The 26,872-nt window shown below is 50.1% G+C and overlaps 2 protein-coding genes across 7 annotated transcripts in view; both read left to right on the top strand.

The window, feature by feature from the left end:
* The window catches only part of LOC146871802 (STE20-related kinase adapter protein alpha-like), a 302,580-nt gene that overhangs the window by 193,318 nt on the left and 82,390 nt on the right, over nt 1–26,872 (top strand). The window lies entirely within an intron of this gene.
* LOC146871803 (uncharacterized) lies at nt 13,850–25,854 on the top strand. The gene is made up of 2 exons (XM_085599778.1): nt 13,850–15,243; nt 25,701–25,854. Exon 1 carries the CDS (start codon nt 13,878–13,880, stop codon nt 14,835–14,837), a length of 960 nt encoding a protein of 319 aa, XP_085455904.1. The 5' UTR covers nt 13,850–13,877; the 3' UTR covers nt 14,838–15,243; nt 25,701–25,854.

The following is a 26,872-nucleotide window of genomic DNA, read 5'->3' as shown; positions in this document are numbered from 1 at the left end:
TGTATTGTCGTGAATGCCCGGTGTGTCAAAAAAACAGCAGGTATAGGCTTTCCCGAGCTCCCTTGCATCCCCTACCCATTATCGAGGAACCGTTCTGCAGGATAGGAATGGACATCATAGGCCCCCTCCTACCCTCCCGTAGCGGCTGTCGGTATGTGCTGGTCCTCGTAGATTATGCTACGCGGTTCCCGGAGGCCATCGCTTTACGACACCCGAACACCACTGCCATAGCAAAAGCCATGATTACAGTGTTTTCGCGGGTAGGGTTCCCGAAAGAGGTCCTAACGGATCAAGGGACCCCGTTTATGTCCAAAGTCATGAAGCAGGTGTGCACACAGTTAGGGATCAAACAAATTAGGACGGCGGCCTATCACCCTCAAACGGATGGTCTCGTTGAGCGTTACAACGCCACTCTGAAGACTACCCTAGAAAAACTCCTTGACCTCGAAACTAAACGGTGGGAGGATCTATTACCCCTAGCTTTGTACGCCATCGGATGCCAAACCCAAAAGAGCACTGGGTTCTCCCCCTTTGAACTGTTATACGGACACCAACCCCGTTCATTATTGGACATGGCTCGCGAGGCCTGGGAAACCGAACCTAACAGTAATAAGCCCCTGATTGAATACGCCACGAATCTGAGAACCCATCTGGGGCAGATACGAACTATCGTACGGAACAATATGGAAAAACCACAGGAGGCACAAAAGTCCCAATATGACAAAAGAACGAAGGATAGGTCCTTCGCTGTCGGGATGCAGTGCTCCTAATGATGCCGTCTTCTGACCACAAATTATTGGGTCAGTGGCAGGGACCCTATGTGATACTAGAAAAGGTAACCCCCGTCACCTATAAAGTTGAGCTGGACAACCAGAGAGGCACCTCCCAGGTTTATCACGTCAATCTATTAAAGAAATGGGAGGGACCCCTTCCCGTCTTAACCACCACTGGAAGAAACCAAAACCCCTTATACTGCCAGTGTATCGATGGTGACTTGCCCTCCAGTAACACCGCCGCTCTGATCGAGTCACTACTACCTTTGCAGGACGTGTTTTCCCTCACTCCTGGAAATACCTCCGTGGTGGAACATGCCATCAAAACAAGTCCCGGTAAAGTAGTGCGTCTGCGGCCGTACCGTATTCCAGAGGCCCGCAGGCAGGTCATACGTAACGAAGTCTACCAAATGTTACAAATGGGTGTCATAGAACCCTCTGTAAGCGAATGGAATTCGCCTATCGTTCTCGTGCCGAAGCCGGATGGCTCGGTACGTTTTTGCATTAACTTCCGGGAGGTCAACAAAGTATCCGAATTTGACACCTACTCCCTCCCTCGGGTGGACGAAATGATAGAAAGGATAGGGAGAGCCAAGTACATCAGTACCCTCGATTTATGCAAAGAGTCCTGGTAAATCCCCTTAAGAGTCCAAGACCGAGAGAAAACGGCGTTTTCTACTCCAGACGGCCTCTACCAGTTTGTAATGTTACCTTTTGGATTGCATGGAGCCCCCGCTACGTTTCAACGGGCCATGAACCTCATCCTACGCCCCCATGAGCGCTATGCAGGGGCATATATCGATGATATCATTGTCTACAGTGAGACTTGGGACCTGCATATGACCCATCTTTTTAACGTGGTCCAAACCTTGGGTGGGCATGGCTTCAAAATCAATTCGGCCAAGAGCCACCTGGCTGCCCAGACAGTAAAATACCTGGGCTACCTACTAGGCGAGGGCATGATACGACCTCAGGATAAGAAACTGACCGCCATATCCCAAATACCCTTTCCTCATTCTGCCAAAGCCCTTAGAGCATTCCTGGGATTGCTCGAGTATTACAGGAGGTTCATACCTCAGTTCTCCCGGATAGCAGCCCCACTCACCGACCTGTTGCAAAAGTCAGTGAAAACAGAGGCCAGATTAAGGGATCCCAGCCCCGAAGTAGTGCAGGCCTTCAATGCTTTAAAAGCCTCCCTGACCTCCGAGACGGTGTTAGCCTGTCCTGACTATACCTTACCATTTATTCTCCAGACAGATGCTTCGGATCAAGGTCTGGGGGCAGTATTGTCTCAGAAGAACAGCCAGGGAGAAGAAAAACCCATTTTATACATCAGTAGAAAACTGTACCCCCGTGAACGGAACTACGCCGTGATCGATAAAGAAGCCCTACCCATTAAATGGGCGATCGACTCCTTAAAATATTATCTCGAGGGTCGCGAATTCACACTATACACAGACCATGCCCCGTTGGCGTGGTTAGCCCGCAATAAAGGGAACAATGAAAGAATATTACGTTGGTTCCTTTCATTGCAACCCTATAGATTCCGTACCCATCATAGGAAAGGAATAGAACAAACCAACGTAGACTTCCTTTCCTGTTATCCCGGTGACACCCACCCCTCTAGAAAGACAGCAAGGGAAAAGGGATGTGAGAGAGCCCCGGACATTTCTCTGCCCACACCCCTCCTACGAACCCGAGAGCGGACTTTACCCGGGGAGACCGGCCTCGAGCATTCCCACAGCATGGCTGCACCGTTCTGGACACTGGCCCCGCCCCCTTGCACTCAGGCCCAGCCGGGCCGTGGCACCGCCAGGAGGAACCCGGAAGGGGGAGGGACTAAACCCGGATGTACTTCTCCATCACAGGTGAAAAGGGACACCGAGACAGAAAACGGATCCACTTGTGCCGGAGAGGGGAAGGAGAGAAGGAGCAGCGGGAGAAAGAGAGCAGCGGAACGAAGGAGGAGCAGCGGGACGAGGAGAAAGAGAGGAGCAGAACGGAGCAGGAGCGACGCAGAGCGAGCACGGAGAGGCGGAGCAACGAAGAAGAAGAGGAAGCCCAGGACGAGACGTGGTGTGAGGACTGGTGGACCCCACGGGAGGAGGCTGGAGAGCGGCCGCAACCCGGGAGAGTTGCGGCGGGGCCGGTGAGTGGCTGAAATACGGGGATGAACGGGACAGGGAGGCGGGTGATAGAAGAGGGTAACGGGGAGGTGGGTGGTTATGGGGACAGCGATTTCTTTCCTCCTTTCTTTGTTTCGGTTATCTTTCTTTGGTGTTTGCCCCTTCCTCCCCTTTGCACCTCCCTGAGAGAGCACACCCAGGTTACAAAAGGAGTGCTCCGGTGGTCGGGTCTGTAATCAGACTATACAAACCTGTATGGGTGTTCTTTCACCTCAAGAACCCTTACGCCCTGCACTTCCCCTGAACATCTACCGGGTGTGGTGACGGACCTATGGTTGCCGATAGGCAAGACAGGCCAGAGTCCCTGACGGCTTCTTGTTTGTTTTTCTTGTCCCTCTCATGAGGCTCCCTGGGGAAACCACATCGCCCATCCCAGAACCGCCGTTCACAGAAGAGGACAGTCCAGACCCAGCAGAACAAGAAGGGACCCGAAGACCACGCCAGGACACCCTGAGACCCGCCCCGACCAGCACCCCTCCTACCTTATCAATAAAAAAATACCAACTGGCTCATTACATCCAGCCTCCGCATCTGTTTATCCGGCCCGCTATCCCACAACCAACAATTGGATTTAAAATATACTTTCTCAGAATGAGATGCTTTATATAAATACTTTTGCAATATGCAATTGACTTTTGTAAACAGTTACAAGTGGTTGCAATAGGCAACACTGTTTTAAACACAATAATGCATTGAGTTCAATAGAAGTTTCATGTTATTTGCCACAGATTACTTTTAGGATTACTTTTGGAATTCCAGGACTGGATCCTAGATTCAGTCCTGGGTCAGTACTTGGAATCAAGTGATAAAAGTCGACTTAATTACTGTGATGATTTTTAGACAATATTTTGCTATTTTAAAAGTTGACACTTAGAAAATATTTCATAGAAAACAGTCAATGATTCCCTATGGCAGAAAATTCAAGTTACAGGTATAGTATGTTCTCGTTACTTTTGTAATCCAGTACTGGGTGCCTAGACTCAGTACTGGGACCTTTATCCAAAACAGGTAAGTAATTACGTTTTCAGATATTATACGATTTTGAAAGAATATTTAAAGATTGCAGAAATTGACACTTAGAAGAAATTTCACAGAAAAACAGTCAATGATTTCCTATGGAAGAAAATTACTGGGTTACTGGTAAGTACAGTTGTAAGTAGTTTTCAGAGTCCGTGCTGGGTACCAAGATCCAGCACTGGGAGCTCACCTAAGAGCAGGTGAGTATTTTCGTTTTCGTTACTCGCCTGATTTTTGGTGAATATTTTTAGTTTTAAAAAGTCCACACTTAGAAGAAATTTCAGGAAAAAGCCAGTCAATGTTACCCTATGAAGAAAATAGAGTTATCGGTTTAAAGGTAAGTACTCGACTGCCAGAGTTGAGATTCTGGGCATAGACTCAGGGGTCCCCCAGGGTCAGGTAGGTACAGTTGGTTCACTCCCAGCGGCACTAGGGCGGCCGGGTGCAGAGAGAGTTAGGCCCAATGTTATCCTATGAGGGATAGGGGGGGCCTTGGTTGGTGGCTGCTGACTAGCAGGCCACGCAGCTGTGGGAGCTGGGCTCCTGGTCACTTACTCAGGGCATGTGGGGAAGTAGATAGGTGTAGAGGTTGCACTGCCAGGGCCACTCGGGCGGCTGGGTGCAGGGTGCTTTTGAGCCTTCGGGCGCTCAATTGATTTCAATGGGAAATCTCCGGTTTAGAAAAAGACTGCAAGCTCGGGGACGAAGATTCTTCAGGTGCCACCACCACTTCGAGAGGTAAGTTGGGTAGTTGGAGGATAGGTAGGTACCCCGGGATTGGGCACAGGGGCCGCGGGGCGCCGGGTTGCCTTTTGGTGTCGGGAAATCTTACCCTCTGTTGATCGCGGTTGGGGGGGCACCTTGTTCTGAGGCTGCAGGCTTCTCCAGGAGTGTCGAGGGAGGTCCTTGGGTGCCGGACTCGGGGTCAGTCGCCGGGGGGTCGTCCTCGTGGTCTTTGTTCACTCCGGCACAGGCCAGGCTTGGCTGGTGCAGAGTGTGCTGGGTTCGCGGTTCCGGGCTGCTGCCAGGGATTTGAAGTAGATTTTGAGTAGAGCCTCTACTCATGGGAGTCCCAGGGACTTAGAGTGAAAAGGTAGCCAGGTCCTCCAGGGTTTGTAAGGTTGCTGGCCACAAGAGATGCCGGGTTGGAGCAGGAGCAGGTTTGAGGGTCGACAGGCCGGTAGGGCTGGGGCCAAAGCAGTTTGTGTCTTCCTCTTCTTAGCAGCTGCAGGGCAGGACTTCTTTCTTCTAGCTCTTCTTCGGATTTTGGAATCTGGAATCTGGGGAAGGAAGGTTCAGGGTGCCCCTAAATACTAGATTTAGGGGCGTTACAGGTAGGTGAAGGGCAGGGGTCCAATGGGTCCCTGTCCAGGGGTGGGTACACCCCCTATCCTGCCTCTCTCCTGTGGGAGGGGGGCAGTAGCCTAGTCCTGATAGGGTAGGGCTTCCCATCTTCAAGATGGCGAGAGCCCGGCGATGTGCCTCACCTCGCCTCCCCCACCTGAGGGGTGGGGTTGGCAGGCTGGCACATCCCCTGTCCTTATTTGGGGTTTCTTGCCAAGCTTCCCGCCAGAGTGGGGGGTTGCAGTGGCCTGGGGAAGCTCACAGAGGCGGCATTCCTTTGAAACTTCCCCCTGCCCATCCTGGGGGAGGAGATTTAGCACCTCACCCAGGATGTGCATTGTTGCAGGCTCAGGAGAGTAGGGGCTCTCCTACCCAGGGGTCCAGCAACATGTCTGCTGGGTGGCAGCCTAGACAGCCTCAGAACAGACGTGGATTGTAGGTTAGGTTTTAGGGGGCATCTCTAAGATGCCCTCTGGGGTGCTTGGTACATTAAATCCCACACTGGCATCAGCGTGGGTTTAATGTGCTGAGAAGTTTGATACCAAACTTCTCAGTCTTCAGTGTTGCCATTATGGTGCTGTGGAGTTTGTGTTTGACGAGCTCTCAGCACCATGTACTCTTAAATGGCAGCACTGCACTTACAGTGCCCAGGAATGGACCTGGGTACTGTAGGGGCACAGGGCTCCTGCTCCTGTGCCCACACCATTGGCATAGGGCACCCAGCTAGAGGGGTGGCTGATATATGCCATGGTAGTGTAGGTGATGGGCATGGCACACAGGGATGTGTGCCATGTCGACTCTTTGTTTTGTCTTGCACCCAGACACCCAGCCTGCAAGGGCAGTGTGTGTGTGTAAGGGTACAGGGCCTCTAAGGGTGGCACAATGAGTGCTGCAGCCCTTAGAGGCCTTCCCTGGTCACAAGGCCCTGGGTACCTAGGGTACCATTTACCAGGGGCTGACATGTGGCTAGGGCTTGCCAATTTGGGTTTTGTGTGTTTAGGGAAGGAACATAGGCCCTGGGCACCTGATTGGCAGGAGTCCAGGGCACTCTCAGTCAAAGTACATTCAGCAATACAGCAAAAAGTGGGGGCATACCATGCAAGAAAGATGGCACTTTCTCACACCCACCACAGATTATAGTGAGCAATGCTATCACTGCTGCACAAGTAGACTAAAGGAGTGAGAAAGAAAAGATGTAGGAGGAATCAAGGGAGAGGGGAGAGGACAGAACTAGGTAAGCATGAGAGAAAGACAGTGAGGATAGAGGAGTGAGAGAGAAAGTGTGCAACAAAAGAAAGAAGTGAAAGTAAGAAGGTGAACCAATAAAAAGAGGAAATCAAGTGGAAAAGAGCCATATAGAAGAAACAAGAAAGTAGATGGAGGGAAGACAGATGACCAGAGAATACAGGGGAGGGAATAAAAGTTAAGGAGAAAAAGCAGGCAGAGAGAACAGTGTGAGAAAGGAGAAGAATGGATGGAAGCACAAGGAAGGAGCATGCAGAGAAGAGAAAGGAAGAGGAGGAAAAACTAACAGTGAGAAGTTTGAGAAAGGAAGAGTGGATGAAAGAGCAAGGGAAGAGAGAGCAAGTGAGAGAATGGGATGAGGGAAATAGGACAGAAAAAGTGGGGAGAACTAGACCAGCTTCAGTGCATCCAGCTGGTTCCGATTAGCAAGTGTGCTGATCTCTCAAGGTGGCAATTATTTCCATTATCTGAAGTTGCACTCTGAAAAGCACTGCTCCTTTACCCGGTTACCTAAATTTGAACCATCACCTTGCAATGCTAGGACAGAACTACTGGGCAGATTAGCACATATTTAGTGATTATGCTGGCCTGTAATAGAACAGCACTGTTTTTCTCTTGCCTGCTGTACATTGCTCCCCTCTCGTCACCATACTGTATAAATTTCAACATTTTCAGAGGGCAGGGAACACAAACTCAAGCTGTTTCTAAACAACACCATTCTGTTTTTGCTTCAGAACAAACTCTTTTAAAAATTTAAAAAAGAAGGATTTAAAATATTGCCCTTAAATGAGCAAATGAAAGATGTTGATCTCTATTATGGGAGTTTCTAGACCATTACATTGCACACAAAAGTCATTTCTATAATTCAATGCGGGTGAGATAATGCATTTGTTCTTGCAATGAAGTCTCGCACATAGTGTGACTTAAGGTATTGGAATGTCACCCATGAGGACACTGAAAACATTTAAATGTCACTTATGAGGCAGCAGAAAACTTGGCAGCTATGGCTGAGGGCTCTACTTTGCAGCAATCGCACTCTCTTCAGCCTGCACAAAATTGTGTTCAGCTTCATAAGTAAAGTTAGTACAGCTGAGAGCTCTGCATTGCAGTGAGTCGCTGTCTGCAGTAAGATTAGGTGCTTTGCAAGCCTTTTTAAGATCTTAGAGTTTCTTGTTGCTCAAATGGGTGTAGTTTCTGTTACTTAAACGTTTCCCTCAACTTCATTCCTTGATTTTGCCCGTGAGAAAGTGTCACTCCTATTCGCTGAATGTCACTCATAATTACCCTAGAATTATGAAAATGTAGCACATAAGCAGTCTGAAACCTTGGCAGCTATGGTTGTGGTGCGTGTGACATAACCCGGCGTCTGCACTCATGTCATTCAAAGTGCTGGTTGTTCAGTCTTGCCTCTTTTTTTTTTTTTTTTTTTTTTGCACATGCTGCACTGTAACTAAATGAAAATTAATCCACCGTTTCGATTTGCAGAGGGAAAGAAAAGTGTGGTATTATGGGTCGTGGATACATGATACATATCCATGGGTTGCTTTCAGTGTAAGTTAGCTGAGCCATCAGTTTCTATAGAGCTGGGGGAGGGTAAGGCTAAAAAACATAATGAAAACTGAAGATAATATGGACACTTATTGCTGATGGTCCTTTATGTAATATATGTATTTTTTTGGGTCTAGTTTACATGATTTAGATTGCCAATTCTTTACCTGATCTCTTACTCTGTTTTCATCCATCCCAATGTACTCTTAAATGACAGTGCTACATAAAATACAAAAACACACTCTCCACAATATGCATATTAATGATGCTCCAACTCAATCAATCGTTCTCAGGAAGTATGTAATGATTTGACAATATTTTTAAGGATAAAATCCTAAAAATGTGGTTCAGTTTTGATTAGACTGCAACGGTTTGTGAAAGTTCAGGGGGTCAAGTTACTTCCTATAAGCCTAGATTATATTTGACGGAATATCCTCCTATAACTACAGACACATCAAGATCCCCAATGAATACTGTTAAATCAGGCTCACCTTCCGACCCTTGCACCCCTGGGGGCAAATTCACAAGCCTCTGTCACCACCACAGTCACTTTCAGTGACGCTCTGGTGGTGATAGAGGCCTTGCCTTATTCACAAGGCAGCGTTAAGCCACTTAACGTGGCTTGACTCTGCCTTGTGCATAAGGCCCCCTTTCACGCAGTGTTTAGCGTGAAAGGGGCGTGCAGTGGATGTTGTGGTGGGTGTTCCACCGCATCACCCAATCATTTTGACGCAGCCCCCTATTCACAAGGGCAGCGTAAATGGGAGGTAGCGCCAAAATTAAGGCCAGGAAAACCCTGGTCTTAAGTTGGCGAAACAAGGAGAAATGCTTTATTTCTCCTTGTTTTTGCTTTTTCCATGATTGCTGCCTTGTGCAGCACACATGGAAAAAGCAAAATGCCATGGTTTCTTTATGTATAGGAAGGTGTCCCTTCCTGTACATAAACCTTTATTTAAACATGCCGTTTTGTAACTTACGTGTGTGCTGCATAAATCAGCACACATGTTAGTTACAAACTGGCATTTTAGGTTTGTTTATGTGCAGGAAGGGACACCTTCCTGCACATTAACAAACCTCCCTGCTTGCAGACACCCTTGCACTCTGGTGCAAGGGTGCCTACGTTGGTGCTAAGTTGTGAAACTTAGCGCCATCGCAGGGGGAAACGCAAGGCTGCACCATACCCTTTTGAATATGGTGCAGCCTTGTGTTTCCGAAGTGTCGGAGAGAGGCGTTAAGCCAAGAAGGCTAACGCCTCTCTCCGCCACTTGCTTGTGAATATCCCACCTGGTTTTTACATTTTGCTATAGGTCTTGTGACCCCGAAACTCTCGGAAATTTGTAATAAGTCTCTGGCCTCTCCTGAACTTCTGCCAAGATGGAAATATGCTTTTATTTAAAAAAATCTGTGGATATGACTATCCTCTCTACTTTCAGACCTATTTTTTTATTAACATTCCAAACTGAGCTGTTTGAAAAGTTTGTTAACTCTCCGTTAGAGTGACCAACCGTCCGTAAATTTCACGGACCGTCTGTCATTTTGGTGTCATGTGCGTTGTCTGTAATCATTCCTTTTACGGACGCCTTTTGTCCGTAATTTTGGAGATCAATTACAGTGAGCTGTGCTATTCCCCTGAGAAGCGCCAGTAGATTAAAAGTTCTCAGGGGCCAGGTCGCACTTCTCTGCTGAACTCGAGAGGCTGCAGCAGCCCCCCACTGAGCTCACACAGACTGTAGACAGGCCCATTGCCATTCTGACTAGGCTGATTATCCCCTTTCGAATGACAATGCGCCGTCTGCCTTTAGTATATCGTGTGAGTCAGTGCCTTGGAGGCCAGTGACTCACTTGGAGCCAGTAGATCGTACTTGGTGATTACAGTGGAGCTTTCCCCAAACATAGTACTGTCGGGAACTTGTGGCCTTGTGTAATTTGCCAATGTTGTTCACTGAGAGTGATGGGGGCAGGAGCAGTGATGGGGCAGGAGCTGTGATGAGGCAGGAGAGGTGATGGGGCCAGGCGTGTAACACAAGCCCCCGCAGTGCGGGGTCCACCGAGCTGCAGGGGACCCCCTCAGCACAGTACTCATGGCTGAGACCTCCGGAGCGGGGGCCCCTCAGTGTACCTTGCAGGGGGGCCCCCTCAACTTTCGATACGTCCGTTCAGACACTGCTCTGAGGCCCTTAGGGGGACTGAAAGGGGCCTAAAGTCAAAGGGAGGTTTTGCAGCATAAATCTTTCTGTATTCACTATACTGTGCAATATTCTGCGGTCTGGTGGTTGGGTCCGGAATCGTAGTCTTTCTTTGTTTTGTAGCCCAGGTGGGCGTCGACGTCCCTCCATTTGGTGTACTTCTCGTGACGTCTGCATGCTTCCTGCGGAAGTCCCACCTTGGGCCGCCATCTTCAGATTCTTTTTTCCGCCGTTGGGTCTGGATCGTCACCGAGAAGCTCCAGAGTTTTTTAACGAAGAAAGAAGAAGAGCACGAGTTTCATCGAAGGAAAATTAAAGGAGACTACAGACAGGAAGAACATCGAGCCGGGACGACGAAGAAGGAGGAAAACCTCGATCTTCGATGTCCAACGGAGAATGCGCACTCAGGGACACTGAGCGCAGGAATGGACAAAACACCTTTTAAATTCTGCCGTAACTGCCACCACAAATACGCGCAGAAGGACCAACATCCGGTCTGCAACCTTTGCCTGCCAGTCAACCACGAGAGCAAAGACTGCAACGCCTGCTCCGCCTTCACACCGAAGACACTCAGAGTGAGAGAGAGGCAGAGGAGAGCCAACTACAACATGGAAGGCCCCGTCTCTGTACGACCTGGGCCTCTCCACCAACGATGAAGACAACGTCGCCGAGGGACCTGATTACTTCACGGTCGCAGAGACCGATAAGAAAACGTCTGACAAGGTAGGAGAGACGTCTAGCACAAAAACCCCGAAAGGGCCCCGAAAAACAGAGACTGACTCTAGAAAACCAGAGTCTTAAGTCCTCGAAAGGAACACCGGCGCCGAAAATTTCGACGACCGCGAGTGGATCCAAGGACGAAAGGCCCAGCGGATCCTTCGAGAAGGACTCCCAGGTGCCGAAGGCCGCCGAAAGACAAAGTTCGTCGAAACAGGCCCACGAGGTTGGGCGTTCGACGAAGGACAAGGTCGCGTCGACGCAAGCTCCGTCGAAAAGGCCAGCGCTCGACGCCGAACATGCCTCCGAAATGGAGAAGAAAAAGAGAAGGCTCGAGGCGGAGATGGAGAGCATCCTTCAAAGGAAGAAGGAGTTCGACGAGAAGATGAAGAAATTCACAATCCCAACTAAACCACCGACGGTTATCGTCGAGGTCGAAAAACAGGACGAGTTTGACGCCGAAGAGTAGTCGAAAACTCCCGAAGAAGAGGAAGATGATCTATACTATGAGGGAGAAGAAGAGGAGGAACAGCAATCGAACTACGGCTCGGCGCCGTCGACGACGCAAGACCTGGAATGGCAGGACCTCGACGCCGAAAATCCAGAAGAGCCTGTGGAGACTTATCCTTCGAGGCCTTCACCACCAGATGATATTGGGGCTTACAACATGGTCGTAAAGAGCGCAGCTGCAGCTTTTGGCGTGAAACTAGAGGAGGAAAAACCGAAAGCGGACTTTTTACTCGAGACACTGCTCCCCATCCAAACTAGGAGCCAGTTCCTCCCCGTACTTCAGAGTGTCATGAACCAGGGGAAGGAGGCGTTCAAGGACCCTGCAACATGCAGATCCATCACACCCAGAACAGAGAAAAAATATAAACATTCCTCTCAGTACCCTCCATACATCAAAGGATCTGTCACAGCAGACTCCATTATCGCATCTACAGCCAGAAAAAGGGCCAATGTTCCGGCAACCTCTGGACCACCTCCTGACAAGGAGAGCAGAAGGATGGACCTCACTGGCAGAAAAATAGAGAGAAACGCGGCAATGCACTGGCGCATGGCGAACTCCAATGCACTACTGAACAGGCACCAGTACCAACATTGGGACGAAATGGGGGACCTCATCAAGTATCTCCCCGAGGAATACCAGCAAAGAGCTTCGCATCTAGTGGAAGAGGGGAAGAATATAGCAAATTCATGCCTTAAAACAGCGTTGGACGGGGCAGAGACATCAAGCAGACTGATGGCAAAAGGAATCACTGAACGGAGACAGGCCTGGCTCAGAATTTCAGGATTCAAGCAAGAGGTACAGAACAACATCCTGAACACCCCTTTAAACGGAGAAACGCTGTTCGGGGCACCAGTCGATGAGAAACTCACCCAACTCAAAAAAGAGAATGAGACGGCGAGGTCCATGGGGGCCGTGCAATTCAGAGGGATGAGAAGAGGTACCCCGACACGGAGACCTTACGGAAGGGGAGGAAACCAGCCGGGAACGTCACATCAAACATTCCAGCAAGGCCAGCAAGGCGAGGGTCACTGACATCAGGGGCAGCAGAAACAGAACTGGCAGTACCAGCCTCGGGGCCAGTCCTTTCGCAGTAGGGGAAACGGACGAGGCCAAGGAAGAAGAGGGGGAGACCAACCCGCCTCAAAGTGACTTCGCACGGAGGAGAGTGCTCACCCACAACATCCCTCCAAGGGTAGAGCACAAAGGAACCAACAAAAGAGGGTTATACAAACCACAAGCCTACGAGCAACACCGGTGGGCGGCAGACTCAGATTTTTCCTCCAAGAATGGAGAAAAATAACAGACAAATGGATACTCAACATCATACAGTACGGATACTGCATAGAGTTGGAAAGGAGACCTCCAAACAAAGAGAAGGGAACACTCAGGACAAGAGCTAGCACAACTCGTAGAGGAAGCACTACAGCCACTCCAAAAGGAGGCCATAGAACCAGTACCATTCAAAGAAAGGAACAAGGGAGTGTACTCAAACTACTTCCTGGTACCAAAGGTGGACGAAACACCAAGACCCATCCTGGATCTACGATTCCTAAAAAAGTACGTAAGGACGCAAAAATTCAAAATGACATCCCTACAAGAATTACTCCCACAAATGAAAGACGGAGACTTAATGTCCACCGTGGATCTCAAAGATGCCTACCTGCACATCCCAATGAACAGGCAGCACAAGAATCTGTTAAGGTTCACCATCAACAAGGATCACTACCAATTCACAACCTTGGCATTCGGTCTAAAGTCCGCACCAAGGGTTTTCACCCAAATGCCTTGCAGCAGTATCAGCGTACCTGCGGAGGGAAGGGATTCACGTGTATCCTTACCTCGACGACTGGCTAATAAAGGCAAGTTCACGCGAAAAATGCGAGGAACACGCACAGCGTGTCACAAGAACACTAACAAAGCTGGGGTTCTCAATACACTGGGGGAAATAATCAATGGAACCAGAACAAGTGAAGATCTTCCTGGGGGCACAGATCAACACCGTAAAAAGAACGGTGATGCCCAGCGAGAAAAGGACACTAGCCCTGCTGAAGGAGACGCGCCTCTACCAGAAGGGGCGAGCTCTGACAGTGAGAATAGGGAGCAAGATCATGGGGATGATGGCGTCATGCATTCACCTAGTTCCCAATGTACGCCTACACATGAGACCATTCCAGGAATGGCTGCAACAGCAATGGTCACAAGCAAACGGAAGTTGGGAGGATCTAGTGGTTGTAACACACGCAGTGCAAGAAGAGATAGCATGGTGGAACAGGGAGAACATAACAATAGGGAAGCCCTTAACACCACCAAGCCCAACAGTGATCATCACCACAGACGCATCCCAGATAGGATGGGGAGCACATATGAACAAGCTCAGAGTGAGGGGTCTGTGGACTCCAGCAGATGCGGTCAGACACATCAACTATCTGGAATTAAAGACCGTACTGCTAGCACTGAAGGCCTTCCAGAAAAAACTTTACAACCAAAGGGTGTTGATACAAACGGACAATACTACAACTATGTTCTACATAAACAAGCAGGGAGGGACACAATCGTTCTCCCTGTCCAACCTGGCACAGGAAATTTGGAGATGGGCCATCACGCTCAAAATAGACCTGCTTACCATACACCTACCAGGGAAGGACAATGTAGAAGCAGACTGGCTCAGCAGGCAGACTTCAGCATCCCACGAGTGGGAACTCAATGGGCAGGAAACGCAAAAACTATTCAAGAGGTGGGGCACACCTTCAATAGACCTGTTTGCAACACACCTGAATGCAAAATGCCAAAACTTCACATCCAGACAACTAGGAAAACTATCCCAGGGGAATGCCCTATGGATAAGTTGGTCAAGAACATTTGCCTACGCTTTTCCACCAATACCACTGATACACATGGTACTCAACAAGTGCAGGACCAGCAACATGATGCTGATCCTAGTGGCACCACTGTGGGCAAGACAGACATGGTACTCGCAAATAGTGGAAATGGAACAGGGGCCACCACACAAGTTCACCAAAAGAAAAGACTTACTCTCTATGCTGAACGGAGAAGTTCTACACCCAGAGCCAGAGAGCCTCTGCCTAGCGGCATGGCTCCTGAAGACATAGCGTTTGCACACCTTAAGCTACCTCAAAGCACTATGCGAGTGCTCCGGGAGGCAAGGAGACCGACCACACGGAAATGCTATGGGGAAAAATGGAAGAGGTTCACACTGTGGTGCAGAAAAAATAAACTGCAAAATAAGTTGACAAGGGAATCAACGGTGCTAAGATACCTCACGCATCTACTAAAAGCCAAACTATGTTAGTCTTCGCTAAAAGTCCACCTAGCGGCGATTGTGGCCTACACACGAGGTGAGACGGGAGAAAGTTTCTTTACGTCACGAGTAGTAAAGAGATTCCTGGAAGGGGCAAAAAGGATAGGGCCACCAAAGAGGATTCCGCCGCCGGCATGGAACCTCAACATAGTCCTGACGGAACTTATGAAGGTGCCCTTTGAGCCCATCCACAAGGCCTCACTACAAATGCTGACAATGAAAACAGCCTTTTTGGTAGCAATTACCTCGCTGTGCAGAGTGAGCGAACTGCAAGCGTTAACGCTGCAAGAGCCCTACATCCAAATACACAAGGACCGAGTCGTAATGAGGACTGACCCACACTTCATGCCTAAGGTCGTGTCAACATTCCATATGAACCAAACTATACAAATACCTAGTTTCTTTCAAAACCCAGTCACAAGCGCAGAGAGGGCACTACACACTCTAGATGCTAGAAGAGCGGTGATGCACTACATCGAGAGAACAAAGGAGCACAGGAAAACCAAGCAGTTTTTTGTGTCCTTCGCAACCAGCTTCCTGGGTAGACCAGTAACGAAAAGCACCATCGCGCGATGGATCGCACTAACGATACAATTCTGCCACAAACAGGCAGGGCAAGAGCTAACGGAGGGGGCACGGGCCCACTGCACAAGAAAGAAGGGAGCAACAATTGCCTTTCTGGCAAACAGACCCATTCAAGACATATGCCTGGCGGCAACATGGGCTTCAGTGCATACGTTCACTAAGCACTACTGCGTGGATATACAAATGAACAAGGAAGCACAAGTAGGCCAAAGGGTGCTTCAACATATATTCAACGACCAACGCTCATCTTCCACTCAGCTGCCACAAAGATGACAAACCGCTACAAAGTCTATGCACAGCATAGTGAATCCAGAAAGATTCACGCTGCAAAACGAATAGTTTCTTACCTGTCGGTGTAGTTTTGCAGCTTGAAGATCTTTCTGGATTCACTAGCGAACCCACCCACCTCCGCCAGAAAGATGAGGCAGGAGAGGAAGGTGGAAGGTAGTGAATAAAAGAACAAAAGAATACTGAAAGTGGATACATTGAAAAAGGAAAATACTAAAGAACGCCTAGGGTTTAAAAAAAAAAAAGAGGGAAAAAAGAACCCGAAGATGGCGCCCCAAGGTGGGACTTCCGCAGGAAGCATGCCGACGTCATGAGAAGTACACCAAATGGTGGGACGTCGACGCCCACCTGGGCTACAAAACAAAAAAAGACAAAAGAAAGACTACGATTCCGGACCCAACCACCAGACCGCGGAATAATGCACAGCATAGTGAATCCAGAAAGATCTTCAAGCTGCGAAACTACACCGACAGGTAAGAAACTATTCGTTACTAGCCAGCAGCCTGCACGTTTTTCTCCTCATTGGCAACTCAAAGCACCAGGCAGTCAAACAATTTGATCAGAATAACACATTTGGTGAAATGAGAGCGCCATCAGCAGCAGCCAGCTCTCACCTTCCTAAGGCCAGCAGCTCTGTCGCTACTACACACTTCCTTCAATCGCATAAGTGGGAGCGAAGCAGCAGGTGCAAAAATTCAACCTTAAATAAATTAGAACTTAAAAAAACCACCCACAAAAACATACAAAAGGGTGGCATTAAAAGAAAAAGAACAAGCACACAGGGGTTGCAGCAGGTTACACCAGATGACACCATGTCCACATGCCCACTCCCAGGCATTGCCTTCAAAACCAAGGTAATAGCTCCCCCTCCCGCTGACCGATGCGTTTCAAAGGTTGTCAGCTACCACTACAACTCCCAGAATGCAATAGACTAAAATGATAACTCCGAATTCACCCATGGTATTCCAGGTCCGACAGACACGGGCTCTGCCCAACCTCCCGCACCCTGATGGGGCTCCCGTGTTCATAGAGGCGCTATACTCCTAATTTCTACCCCAGCTGTGAACCGCCCAGATAACAGAAACTTGCATTACATGAGGTCTGCAGCCCTGCGATCTCAGCACAAATTGCAATCATACCATAGGCACGACCAGAAGCGCTACGAAGCTGTTTCTGGTCCTAAATAGAGCTACAAAATACGCGATAAATCGAAGCCTTCTGGTTTCCTCCTAAAAGCCATAAAAGGGTTGTTGTGGCCCAATGTTTATCACACGTGCTGTCCACTTACGGTCGCTATGGAGCAATAATATGCAATTAACTTCAAACAGACCCATGGACATACAGGTTAAAACGGCATTCGCCGTTTCCAACAAGAAAGATTGAGTGACAGTCACACAGCGCTGTTAAATACAATTACCAACAAAAACCTTCGCCCCTCCCCCAAGGTATGTAGAATAAAACTTGTTTTTTCTATTGACCGCTTCCGTTCACTAAATGCTGGCACTAGTCTGGCGTTTTATCACACATTGGTTACAGATGGACCGCCCTTTGCACGGAGACCTCGCCTTCAGGCGCATCTTACTGGGCCTATTGTGCAGGGGAGCCGGAGGGGCCATCATGTGGCCACGCTACATGCACTGTAATCCTGGGGCGCCCCCCACCCCACCCCAATGCAGCCCAAGGCTCGGAGGGGATACAAGGCTCATGTATGCACCCGCAGCCAAGAAACTGAGGTCGCTTTAACAGCGCAGTGTGAGAAAATGCCCTCTTTCTTGCATGGTATGCCCCCACTTTTTGCTGAATTGCTGATGTACTTTGACTGAGTGTGTCCTGGGCTCCTGCCAATCAGGTACCCAGGGCATGTGTTCCTTGCCTAAACCTACATTGAAGTCTAAACTCAATTGGCATCACTGGCCACAGGTCAGGCCCTGGTAAATGGTACCACTGGTGCCTAGGGCACTGTGACCAGAGAAGGCCTCTAAGGGCTGCAGCACTTATTGTGCCACCCTTAGAGGTCCTGTACCCTGACCCTCACACACTGCCTTTGCAGGCTGTGTGTCTTGGTGCAGAACAAAACAAAGAGTTGACATGGCGCACATCCCTGAGTGCCATGCCCACAAACCACTGCCCTGGCATACATCAGTCACCCCTCTAGCTGGGTGCCCTGTGCCAGTGGTGAGGGTACAGGTGCATGAGCCCTGTACCCCTACAGTGCCCAAGTCCATTCCTGGGCCCTGTAAGTGCAGTGTTGCCATTAAGAGTATATGGTGCTGGGAGTTTGGCATTACGAACTCCACAACATCATAATGGCTACACTGAAGACTGGGAAGTTTCTCAGCACATTAAACCCACACTGATGCCAGTGTGAGATTTAATGTAAAATGCACGACAGAGGGCATCTTAGAGATGCCCCCTGAAATTCGACCAACTACTAGTGACCTGACTGAGTGGCTGCGTAGGCTACCACCACCAGACATGTTTCTGGACCCCTGGGTCGAGAGCCTGCTGCTCTCGGAGGCCTGAAACAATGCACATACTGGGATGAGTTGCCAAGCCTCCTCCCCCAGGATGGGCAGGGGTCACGAAGGAGAGGCTTCAAAGGCAGGCCGCCTTTGTGAGCCTCTCCAGACAATTTGCTGCTTTCAGCTACTGGTCCCCACTGGTTCTACCACCCACTTTGGGCGGGAGAACAGGCGGGAAAAACAAGTGAGGAAGGGATGTGTGCCCACCTCTGCCAGCTCCACCCCTCAGGTGGGCGAGGCGAGGTGAAGCACAACCTCGAGTCCTCACCATCTTGAGGATGGGGGGGACCCAGCCAACCAGGCACCGGCTCCTGCCCCCCTTCCACAGGAGAGTGGCAGAATAGGGGGTGTACCCACCCCAGGGAAAGGACCCATTGGTCGCTGCCCTTTACCTACCTGTAACGTCCTTAAATTTAGTATTTGGGGGCACCCTGAACCTTGCTTCCTCAGATTAGAAACCACAAGAAAAGAAGATAAGAAGGACCGAAGAGCTGTGCAGAGCTGACAAGAGGACGACGCCCACTGACTTGACCCCAGCCCTACAGGCCTGTCTCCCTTCGAACCTGCTCCTGCGAAATCCAGGCGTGTCCTGCAGCCAGCAACCTCACAAACCCCGTAGGACCTGCCTGCTTTCACTTCAAGGACTCTATCTCCCGAGAACACCGGACGTGTTTAAACTGCAGCTTCTGGTCCCAGCCAGGAACCGCAAATCCAGCACACTCTGCACCCGCTGACCCCGACCCGAGCTAGAGTGAACCAACACCACGAGGAGGTCCCCCCGGCGATCCTGACCCGAAATCCGGCGACCCCTTACCTGCCTCAAGCCTCTAGATGACGCCTGCAGCCTCAAACCAGAAGAACCTCCCCTCCCCCTACCGCGACCAGAGCGGGTAAGAAAATCTGACGCGAAAAGGCACCCCTGCACCTGACGCCCCAGGGCCTTGTGTGCCCGAACCAGTGGTGCCTAGCCAACCCACGACATCCCAACCTACCCCTCAAAGTGGTGGTCGCACCCAAAAGGTCTTTATCCCCGAGCATGCAGCCTTTCTTCAAACCGGAGGATCTCCAAAGAAAACCACAGGGCACCCGATACCGAAACAGCGCTCTGCACCCGGCCGCCCCAGTGCCGCTGAGGGTGCACTTTTGGTGCCTACTTGTTTCCCCCTTTGCTCTGACCTGAACCCTAGGAGCTTTGCTCCCACAGCCGTGTGGCCTGCTAGCCAGCACCCACCAACCGGAGACACTCTATCCTCTATAGGATAACATTGGGCCTCAACACTCTGCACCCGGCCGCCCTACTGCCTCTGAGGGTGCAACAGTGCATCACTGACCCTTGGGGACCCCTGAGTCTAACCCCAGAACCTTAACTTCCACAGTCGTTTACTTACCTGCAAACCGATAACCTGTTTTTCTTCCATAAAATAACATTGACCATTTTCTTTTGAAAAAATTACGAAGTGTGGAGTTTTGAAAACTTGAAATATTCTTTAAAAATCGTAACAATAACCTAAACTCATTTTCTCAACTGTTTTCAGGAAATGTCCCAGTGCTGAATCTAGGCATCCAGAACACACAACATTGAACCCGCTCCGTACTACCGTACACTCCTACTACTCATGGAGTACCGAACAGAGTGTGTTGTTTTTGTGTTCTGAATTTTGAATAGCCCTACCTGGCCCCGGTCCGTTGGGCTTAACCCCTATAGGTTTTTGGAATCTGGGCATCCAGCACTGAGTTAGAAAAAGTATCGTAAAAGTTACTTACTTGCAATTATTGAAAAAGCCCATTCATTTGAATGTACTATACCTGCTTAGTGTTGCAAATTGCTTCCTTAACTGTAAACCAAAACCAGTATAATTTCTACAGCAATTTTGAGATGTCTTCACACAAGTAATTTATTACTGTAAAGTATTTTTATGTTTACCTGTACCAGGCTTGCTTGGTTCTAGAAATAAAACAACAGTTTTTGCAGCGTGAATCTTTCTGGATTCACTATGCTGTGCATTATTCCGCGATCTTGTGGTTGGGTCCGGATTCGTAGTCTTTTCTTTGTTTTTTTTTTTTTTTTTTTTTTTTGTAGCCCAGGTGGGCGTCGACGTCCACCATTTGGTGCACCTCCCGTGACGTCGTCGTGCTTCCTGCGGAAGTCCCACCTTTGGGGCGCCATCTTCAGATTCTTTTTTCCGCCGTTGGGTCTGGATCGTCATCGGGAAGCTCCAGAAGTTCACTCGGAGGAAGAAGGAAGAAAAGCGAGTTTCATCGATAGAATCAAGAGAAGACATCAGGAAAGAACAGATTTCGACAGGAACGCGAAGGACGAAGACCAGCGAGCCTTTTTCTTCGACAACCTTGGAGAATGCACGCTCAGAGACCCTGAGCGAAATGGACAAGACGCCATTCAAGTTCTGCCCAAACTGCCACCACAAGTTCGCGCAGAAAGACCTGCATCCGGTCTGCAACCTCTGCCTACCGGTGGATCATCAGAGTATCGACTGCAACGCCTGCTCAGTCTTCGCGCCGAAGACACTCAGGGTGAGAGAGAGGCAGAGGAGAGCCAACGCCAACATGGAGGGCCAAGGAAAACCCCCGACACTCTACGCGCTGGGCCTCGACACGGACGACGAGGACAACGTCGCCGAGGCAGCCGAAAACTTCACGGTCGTAGAGACCGACAAGAAGAAAGAAGACGAGGTAAGAGAATCGTCGAGCGCAAATCAAAAAACACCTCAAACACGAGGGTGACTCGAGAAAAACTGAGTCAAGGTCCACGAAGGGAGCCCCGGCGCCGAAAACTTCGACGTCCAAAGGGGGAACTTCGGACAAAAGGCCCAGCGGATCCTTACAAAAGGACTCCCTGGCGCAGAAAGACGCCGAAAGGCAAGGGTCGTCGAAATCATCCCATGAAACGGGCCGATCGACGCAGAAAGAACGTTCGACGTCGACGCAAGTTTCATCGAAAAGGCCCGCGGTCGACGCCGAAAGCATCTCCGAAATGGAGAAAAAGAAGAGGCGGCTCGAGGCCGAAATGGAGAACATCCTTCAAAGGAAGAAGGAGTTCGACGCCAGGATGAAGGAATTCAAGATTCCAACGGTTTCATCGGCGGACGTCGTCGAAGTCGAGGAGGAGTTCGACGCCGAAGGGCTGACAAGGGACCTCGAAGAGGAAGAGGAGCCCTATTATGAGGAAGAAGCCGAGGAAGAAGACCAACAATCGTTCTTCGAATCGGCGACATCTACCGGCAACGACGTCGAATGGCAAGATCTCGACACCGAAAACCCGGAGGAGGCCGTGGACACGTACCCCTCGAGGCCTTCGCCACCAGACGACATCGGGGTGTACAATATGGTGGTGAAGAGCGCAGCAATGGCCTTCGGCGTCAAGCTCGACGAGGAGAGGCCGAAAGCAGATTTTCTCGTCGAAACACTGCTCCCCATCCAGACTAGGAGCCAGTTCCTCCCCATGCTACAAAGCGTGATGAACCAGGGGAGAGAAGCCTTCAAGGAGCCTGCCACCTGTCGGTCGATCACGCCCAGGACAGAGAAAAAGTATAAACACTCCTCCCTGGACCCACCTTACATCAAGGGTAGCGTCACCGCAGACTCCATCATTGCCTCCACGGCCAGGAGAAGGGCCAACGTGCCAGCAACCTCGGGCCCACCTCCAGATAAAGAGAGCAGGAGAATCGACCTCACAGGCAGAAAGGTCGAGAGGAACGCCGCAATGCACTGGCGCATGGCGAATTCAAATGCACTCCTAAATAGACACCAGTACCAACACTGGGATGAAATGGGGGAGCTAGTAAAGCACCTCCCCGAAGAATACCGCCAGAGAGCCTCTCACCTGGTAGATGAAGGCAAGAACATCGCCAACTCCTGTATAAAGACGGCGTTGGATGGGGCAGAGACTTCAGCAAGACTCATGGCCATAGGGGTCACAGAAAGGAGGCATGCATGGCTAAGAATCTAGGGATTCAAACCGGAAGTGCAGAACAACATCCTGGGCACTCCCTTCAACGGAGAGACACTGTTCGGAGCAACGGTGGACGAGAAGCTCACCCAGCTCAAGAAGGAGAACGAGACAGCGAGGTCCATGGGGGCCCTGCAGCTGAGGGGAATGAGACGAGGAAATCCCTCGAGGAGACCCTACGGTAGGGGTGGAAGCCAACAGGGGACGTCGCACCAGGCGTTCCAACAAGGTCAGCAGGGCGAAGGTCACGGACAAAGTCAGCAGAAGCAAAGCTGGCAATATCAACCTCGGGGCCAGTCCTTTCGAGGGAGAGGGAACGGACGTGGCCAAAGGAGGAGAGGGGGCGATCAGCCCTCCTCGAAGTGACTCAGCACGCAAGAAGACGCCCACCCTCGTCAGGCCCCCAAGGGTGAGGCGCAAAAAGGTGTCATCAGGGGGAAGAGAAGATCCAAGAGCCTACGAGCATACGTCACCGGTAGGCGGAAGGCTGAGGTTCTACCTTCAGGAGTGGCGGCGCATAACCACAGACAAGTGGATACGGAACATCGTGCAGTACGGATACTGCGTAGACTTGGAGAAAAGACCTCCAAACAGAAAGCCGAAGGAAAGACAGAGATCGGCCCAAGAACTGGCAATACTCAGAGAAGAAACACGGAAACTCCTGCAAAAGGGAGCCATAGAGACAGTGCCGTTCAGGGAACGCAACAAAGGGGTCTACTCAAACTACTTCGTGGTTCCGAAGGTAGACGGAGACCTCAGACCCATACTGGACCTCCGGTACCTAAACAAGTTCGTCAAAACACAAAGGTTCAAAATGACTTCACTGCAGGAGGTACTGCCACAGATAAGAGAAGGGGACTTCATGGTCACCGTGGACCTCAAGGATGCCTACCTTCACATCCCAATAAACAGAAGGCACAAGGGCCTTCTAAGATTCAACATCGAACAGGAACACTACCAGTTCACAACCCTGGCCTTCGGATTAAAATCAGCGCCAAGGGTCTTTACAAAATGCCTGTCGGCGGTAGCGGCACACCTACGAAAGCAGGGCATACACGTATACCCCTACTTGGACGACTGGCTGGTCAAGGCAAACTCACGCGAGAAGTGCGAGAGGCACGCAAAACGCGTAACGGACACCCTCACAAATCTGGGATTTTCCATCCACTGGGGAAAATCATCGCTGGAACCGGAGCAGGTAAAGATTTTCCTGGGGGCACAGATCAACTCCCTCAACAGTACAGTAGTGCCCAGCGACAGGAGGACAGATGCCCTACTGAAGGAGACGCAGCTCTACCAGAAGGGGCGAGCTCTGACAGTGAGGGCGGTGAGCAAGATGATGGGGATGATGGCGTCCTGTATCCAGCTGGTGCCGAATGTACGCCTGCACATGAGACCATTCCAGGAATGGCTGCAACAGCAATGGTCACAAGCAAACGGAAGTTGGGAGGATCTAGTGGTTGTTACGCACGCAGTGCAGGAGGAGATAACTTGGTGGAACAGAGACAACATAACAGGGAGAAGCTTGACACCACCAAGCCCAACAGTGACCATTACCACGGACGCATCGCAGATGGGATGGGGAGCGCACATGGACAACCTCAGAGTGAGGGGTCTATGGGCTCCGGCAGACGCGGTCCGCCACATCAACTACCTCGAGTTGAAAACAATACTGCTAGCCCTGAAGGCATTCCAGAGACACCTGTGCGGGCAGAGGGTGTTGGTGCAGACAGACAACACCACGGCGATGTTCTACATCAACAAACAAGGGGGGACACAGTCGTTTCCCCTCTCATCCCTAGCTCAGGAGATTTGGAGATGGGCCATACCTCTCAGGATAGATCTACTGGCAATTCACCTACCGGGGAAGGACAATGTGGAGGCAGACTGGCTGAGCAGGCAGACCTCAGCATCGCACGAGTGGGAGTTCAATGGCCAGGAAACGGAGAAACTCTTCCGGAGATGGGGGACTCCCACAATAGACCTTTTTGCAACACGCCACAATGCAAAATGCCAAAGCTTCGCGTCCAGGCAACCAGATCAGCAATCCAAGGGAAATGCCCTATGGATAAGCTGGTCGAGGACATTTGCCTACGCCTTTCCACCGATACCCCTGTTGCACAGAGTGCTCGACAAGTGCAGAACCAGCAACATGACTCTGATCCTGGTGGCCCCACAGTGGGCGAGGCAGACATGGTTCTCACAGATTCAAGAAATGGCGCAAGGCAATCCGTACAGGTTCGAGCGAAGAAAAGACCTGCTCTCAATGCAAAACGGGGAGGTCCTGCACCCAGAGCCAGAGACCCTCAACCTAGCAGCATGGCTCCTGAAGACCTAGAGTTCGCACACCTAAGGTTACCTCAGAGCACTATGCGAGTGCTACGGGAGGCAAGGAAACCTACTACAAGAAAGTGCTACAGCGCAAAGTGGAAGAGATTCACGGTGTGGTGCAGGAAGAAGGGCCTGCACAACAGAATGACAAGAGACTCAACGGTGCTGAGGTACCTCACACACCTTCTAAAGAGTAACCTCTGCTCGAGCTCCCTAAGGGTGCACCTAGCAGCGATCGTTGCCTACACCAGAGGTGAGAAGGGTGGAAGTTTCTTCAGCTCGCAGGTGGTGAAGAGATTCATGGAGGGAGCCAAAAGAATGGCACCCCCGAAAAGGTTGCCGCCGCCGGCATGGAATTTAAACGTGGTTCTGACGGAGCTCATGAAGGCGCCGTTTGAACCCATTCACAAGGCCAATCTACAAATGTTGACGATGAAGACTGCCTTTCTAGTGGCCATAACCTCACTACGCAGAGTGAGCGAGCTTCAAGCACTAACGCTACAGGAGCCCTACATTCAAATTCACAAGGACAGGGTAGTCCTGAGGACGGACCCACACTTCATGCCCAAGGTAGTGTCGGCGTTTCACATGAATCAGAGTATACAGATACCGAGTTTCTTCCAAAACCCGACTACAAATGCAGAAAAGGCCCTGCACACCCTCGATGCCAGAAGAGCGGTGATGCACTACATTGAAAGAACCAAAGAACTCAGGAAGTCGAAGCAGCTGTTTGTGTCCTTTGCTACTAGCTTCATGGGTAGACCAGTGACCAAGGGCACCATCGCTAGGTGGATTGCCCTCACTATCCAATTCTGTCACAAACAGGCTGGACAGGAGCTAACGGAGGGGCCACAAGCTCACTCCACAAGGAAGAAGGGGGCCACAGTTGCCTTCCTGGCAAACACGCCCATCCAAGACATTTGTCTCGCAGCAACTTGGGCATCTGTGCACACGTTCACAAAGCACTACTGCGTGGACATTCAAATGAATAAGGAAGCACAGGTCGGACAGAAGGTGCTACAACACATTTTCAACGACCAGCGATCATCTTCCACCCAGCCACCACAAAAATAGGAAAACCGCTACAAAATCTATGCACAGCATAGTGAATCCAGAAAGATTCACGCTGCAAAACGAAAAGTTTCTTACCTGTCGGTGTAGTTTTGCAGCTTGAAGATCTTTCTGGATTCACTAGCGAACCCACCCACCTCCGCCAGGAAGATGAGGCTGGAGGAAGAGGGGGTGAAATGGATAGGATCAAAAAAGTGGATACGTACAGAAATATGGACAAAAGGATTAATCAATCGCCTAGGGTAAAAAAAAAAAAAAAAAAAAAAACAGGGAAAAAAGAACCCGAAGATGGCGCCCCAAAGGTGGGACTTCCGCAGGAAGCACGACGACGTCACGGGAGGTGCACCAAATGGTGGACGTCGACGCCCACCTGGGCTACAAAAAAAAAAAAAAAAAAAAACAAAGAAAAGACTACGAATCCGGACCCAACCACAAGATCGCGGAATAATGCACAGCATAGTGAATCCAGAAAGATCTTCAAGCTGCAAAACTACACCGACAGGTAAGAAACTTTTCGATATTTTTTATACAAAAACAATTGGCCTATAGTTCAGTTCTTGAGTGTGTGACTTTATTTGCTTTCTGAGTGTGTACATCAAATGCTTTACGCTGTTCTCTGATACTGCCTTACTGCTCGACCAAGCTACCACTTTAGAGAGTAAAGTTCTATCTAACTTTAACCTCTGCCTACCTCTGGGGACTTTTGGAATCTATACACACTGTACCTCACTTTGGTGCAGTATAGATAGAGCCAGTTTCTTACAAGCAGTATTAAAAATGGTGAAACTTTAATACTCCATTCTCACAGCCAGTACCAGTCCCCAGGCTCCCTCACTGTGCTGGCTGCAAAGTCCGGAAATTAAACTGTGGTCTGGCTGAGAGCCTTAGCCTGAGACTCAGTCTCTACGTGACAGCTGGTAACTGTGCAGTGCGGTAATTGAAATAAAGTAGTCCCAGAAGTTATTTCTGACGTGGTCGGAATTTATTTCTACTGCGCTCTTTACGCTGGTTTGTCGTGTGGGGAAACATGGTTTTAAAGAAGCTCTCCAAACAGTGCTTCTTTGTTACCGCCCTGTCTCCTTATGGGACGGCTCATCCGGACTGGATCCTTTGCTTCACGGCTTGTTTAGATAACGCGCCTACTTTAGATAAGAAATTGCTTCACGACAGCCGTGAAGCAAACTATACAGTCCGGATGGGCCGTCCCAAAAGGCGAAAGGGCGGTAACAAAGAAGCCTCATTTTCAATGGGAAGCCACCGTT

This window comes from Triturus cristatus, chromosome 1_1 (assembly GCF_964204655.1).
Source record: "Triturus cristatus chromosome 1_1, aTriCri1.1, whole genome shotgun sequence".
Classification (NCBI taxonomy): domain Eukaryota; kingdom Metazoa; phylum Chordata; class Amphibia; order Caudata; family Salamandridae; genus Triturus; species Triturus cristatus.
This window is presented reverse-complemented; position numbering and strand designations above follow the sequence as displayed.

Coding starts and splice junctions, on each gene's coding strand:
- LOC146871803 (XM_085599778.1), top strand. CDS start 13,878: ATGGGGAGCACATATGAACAAGCTCAGAGTGAGGGGTCTGTGGACTCC.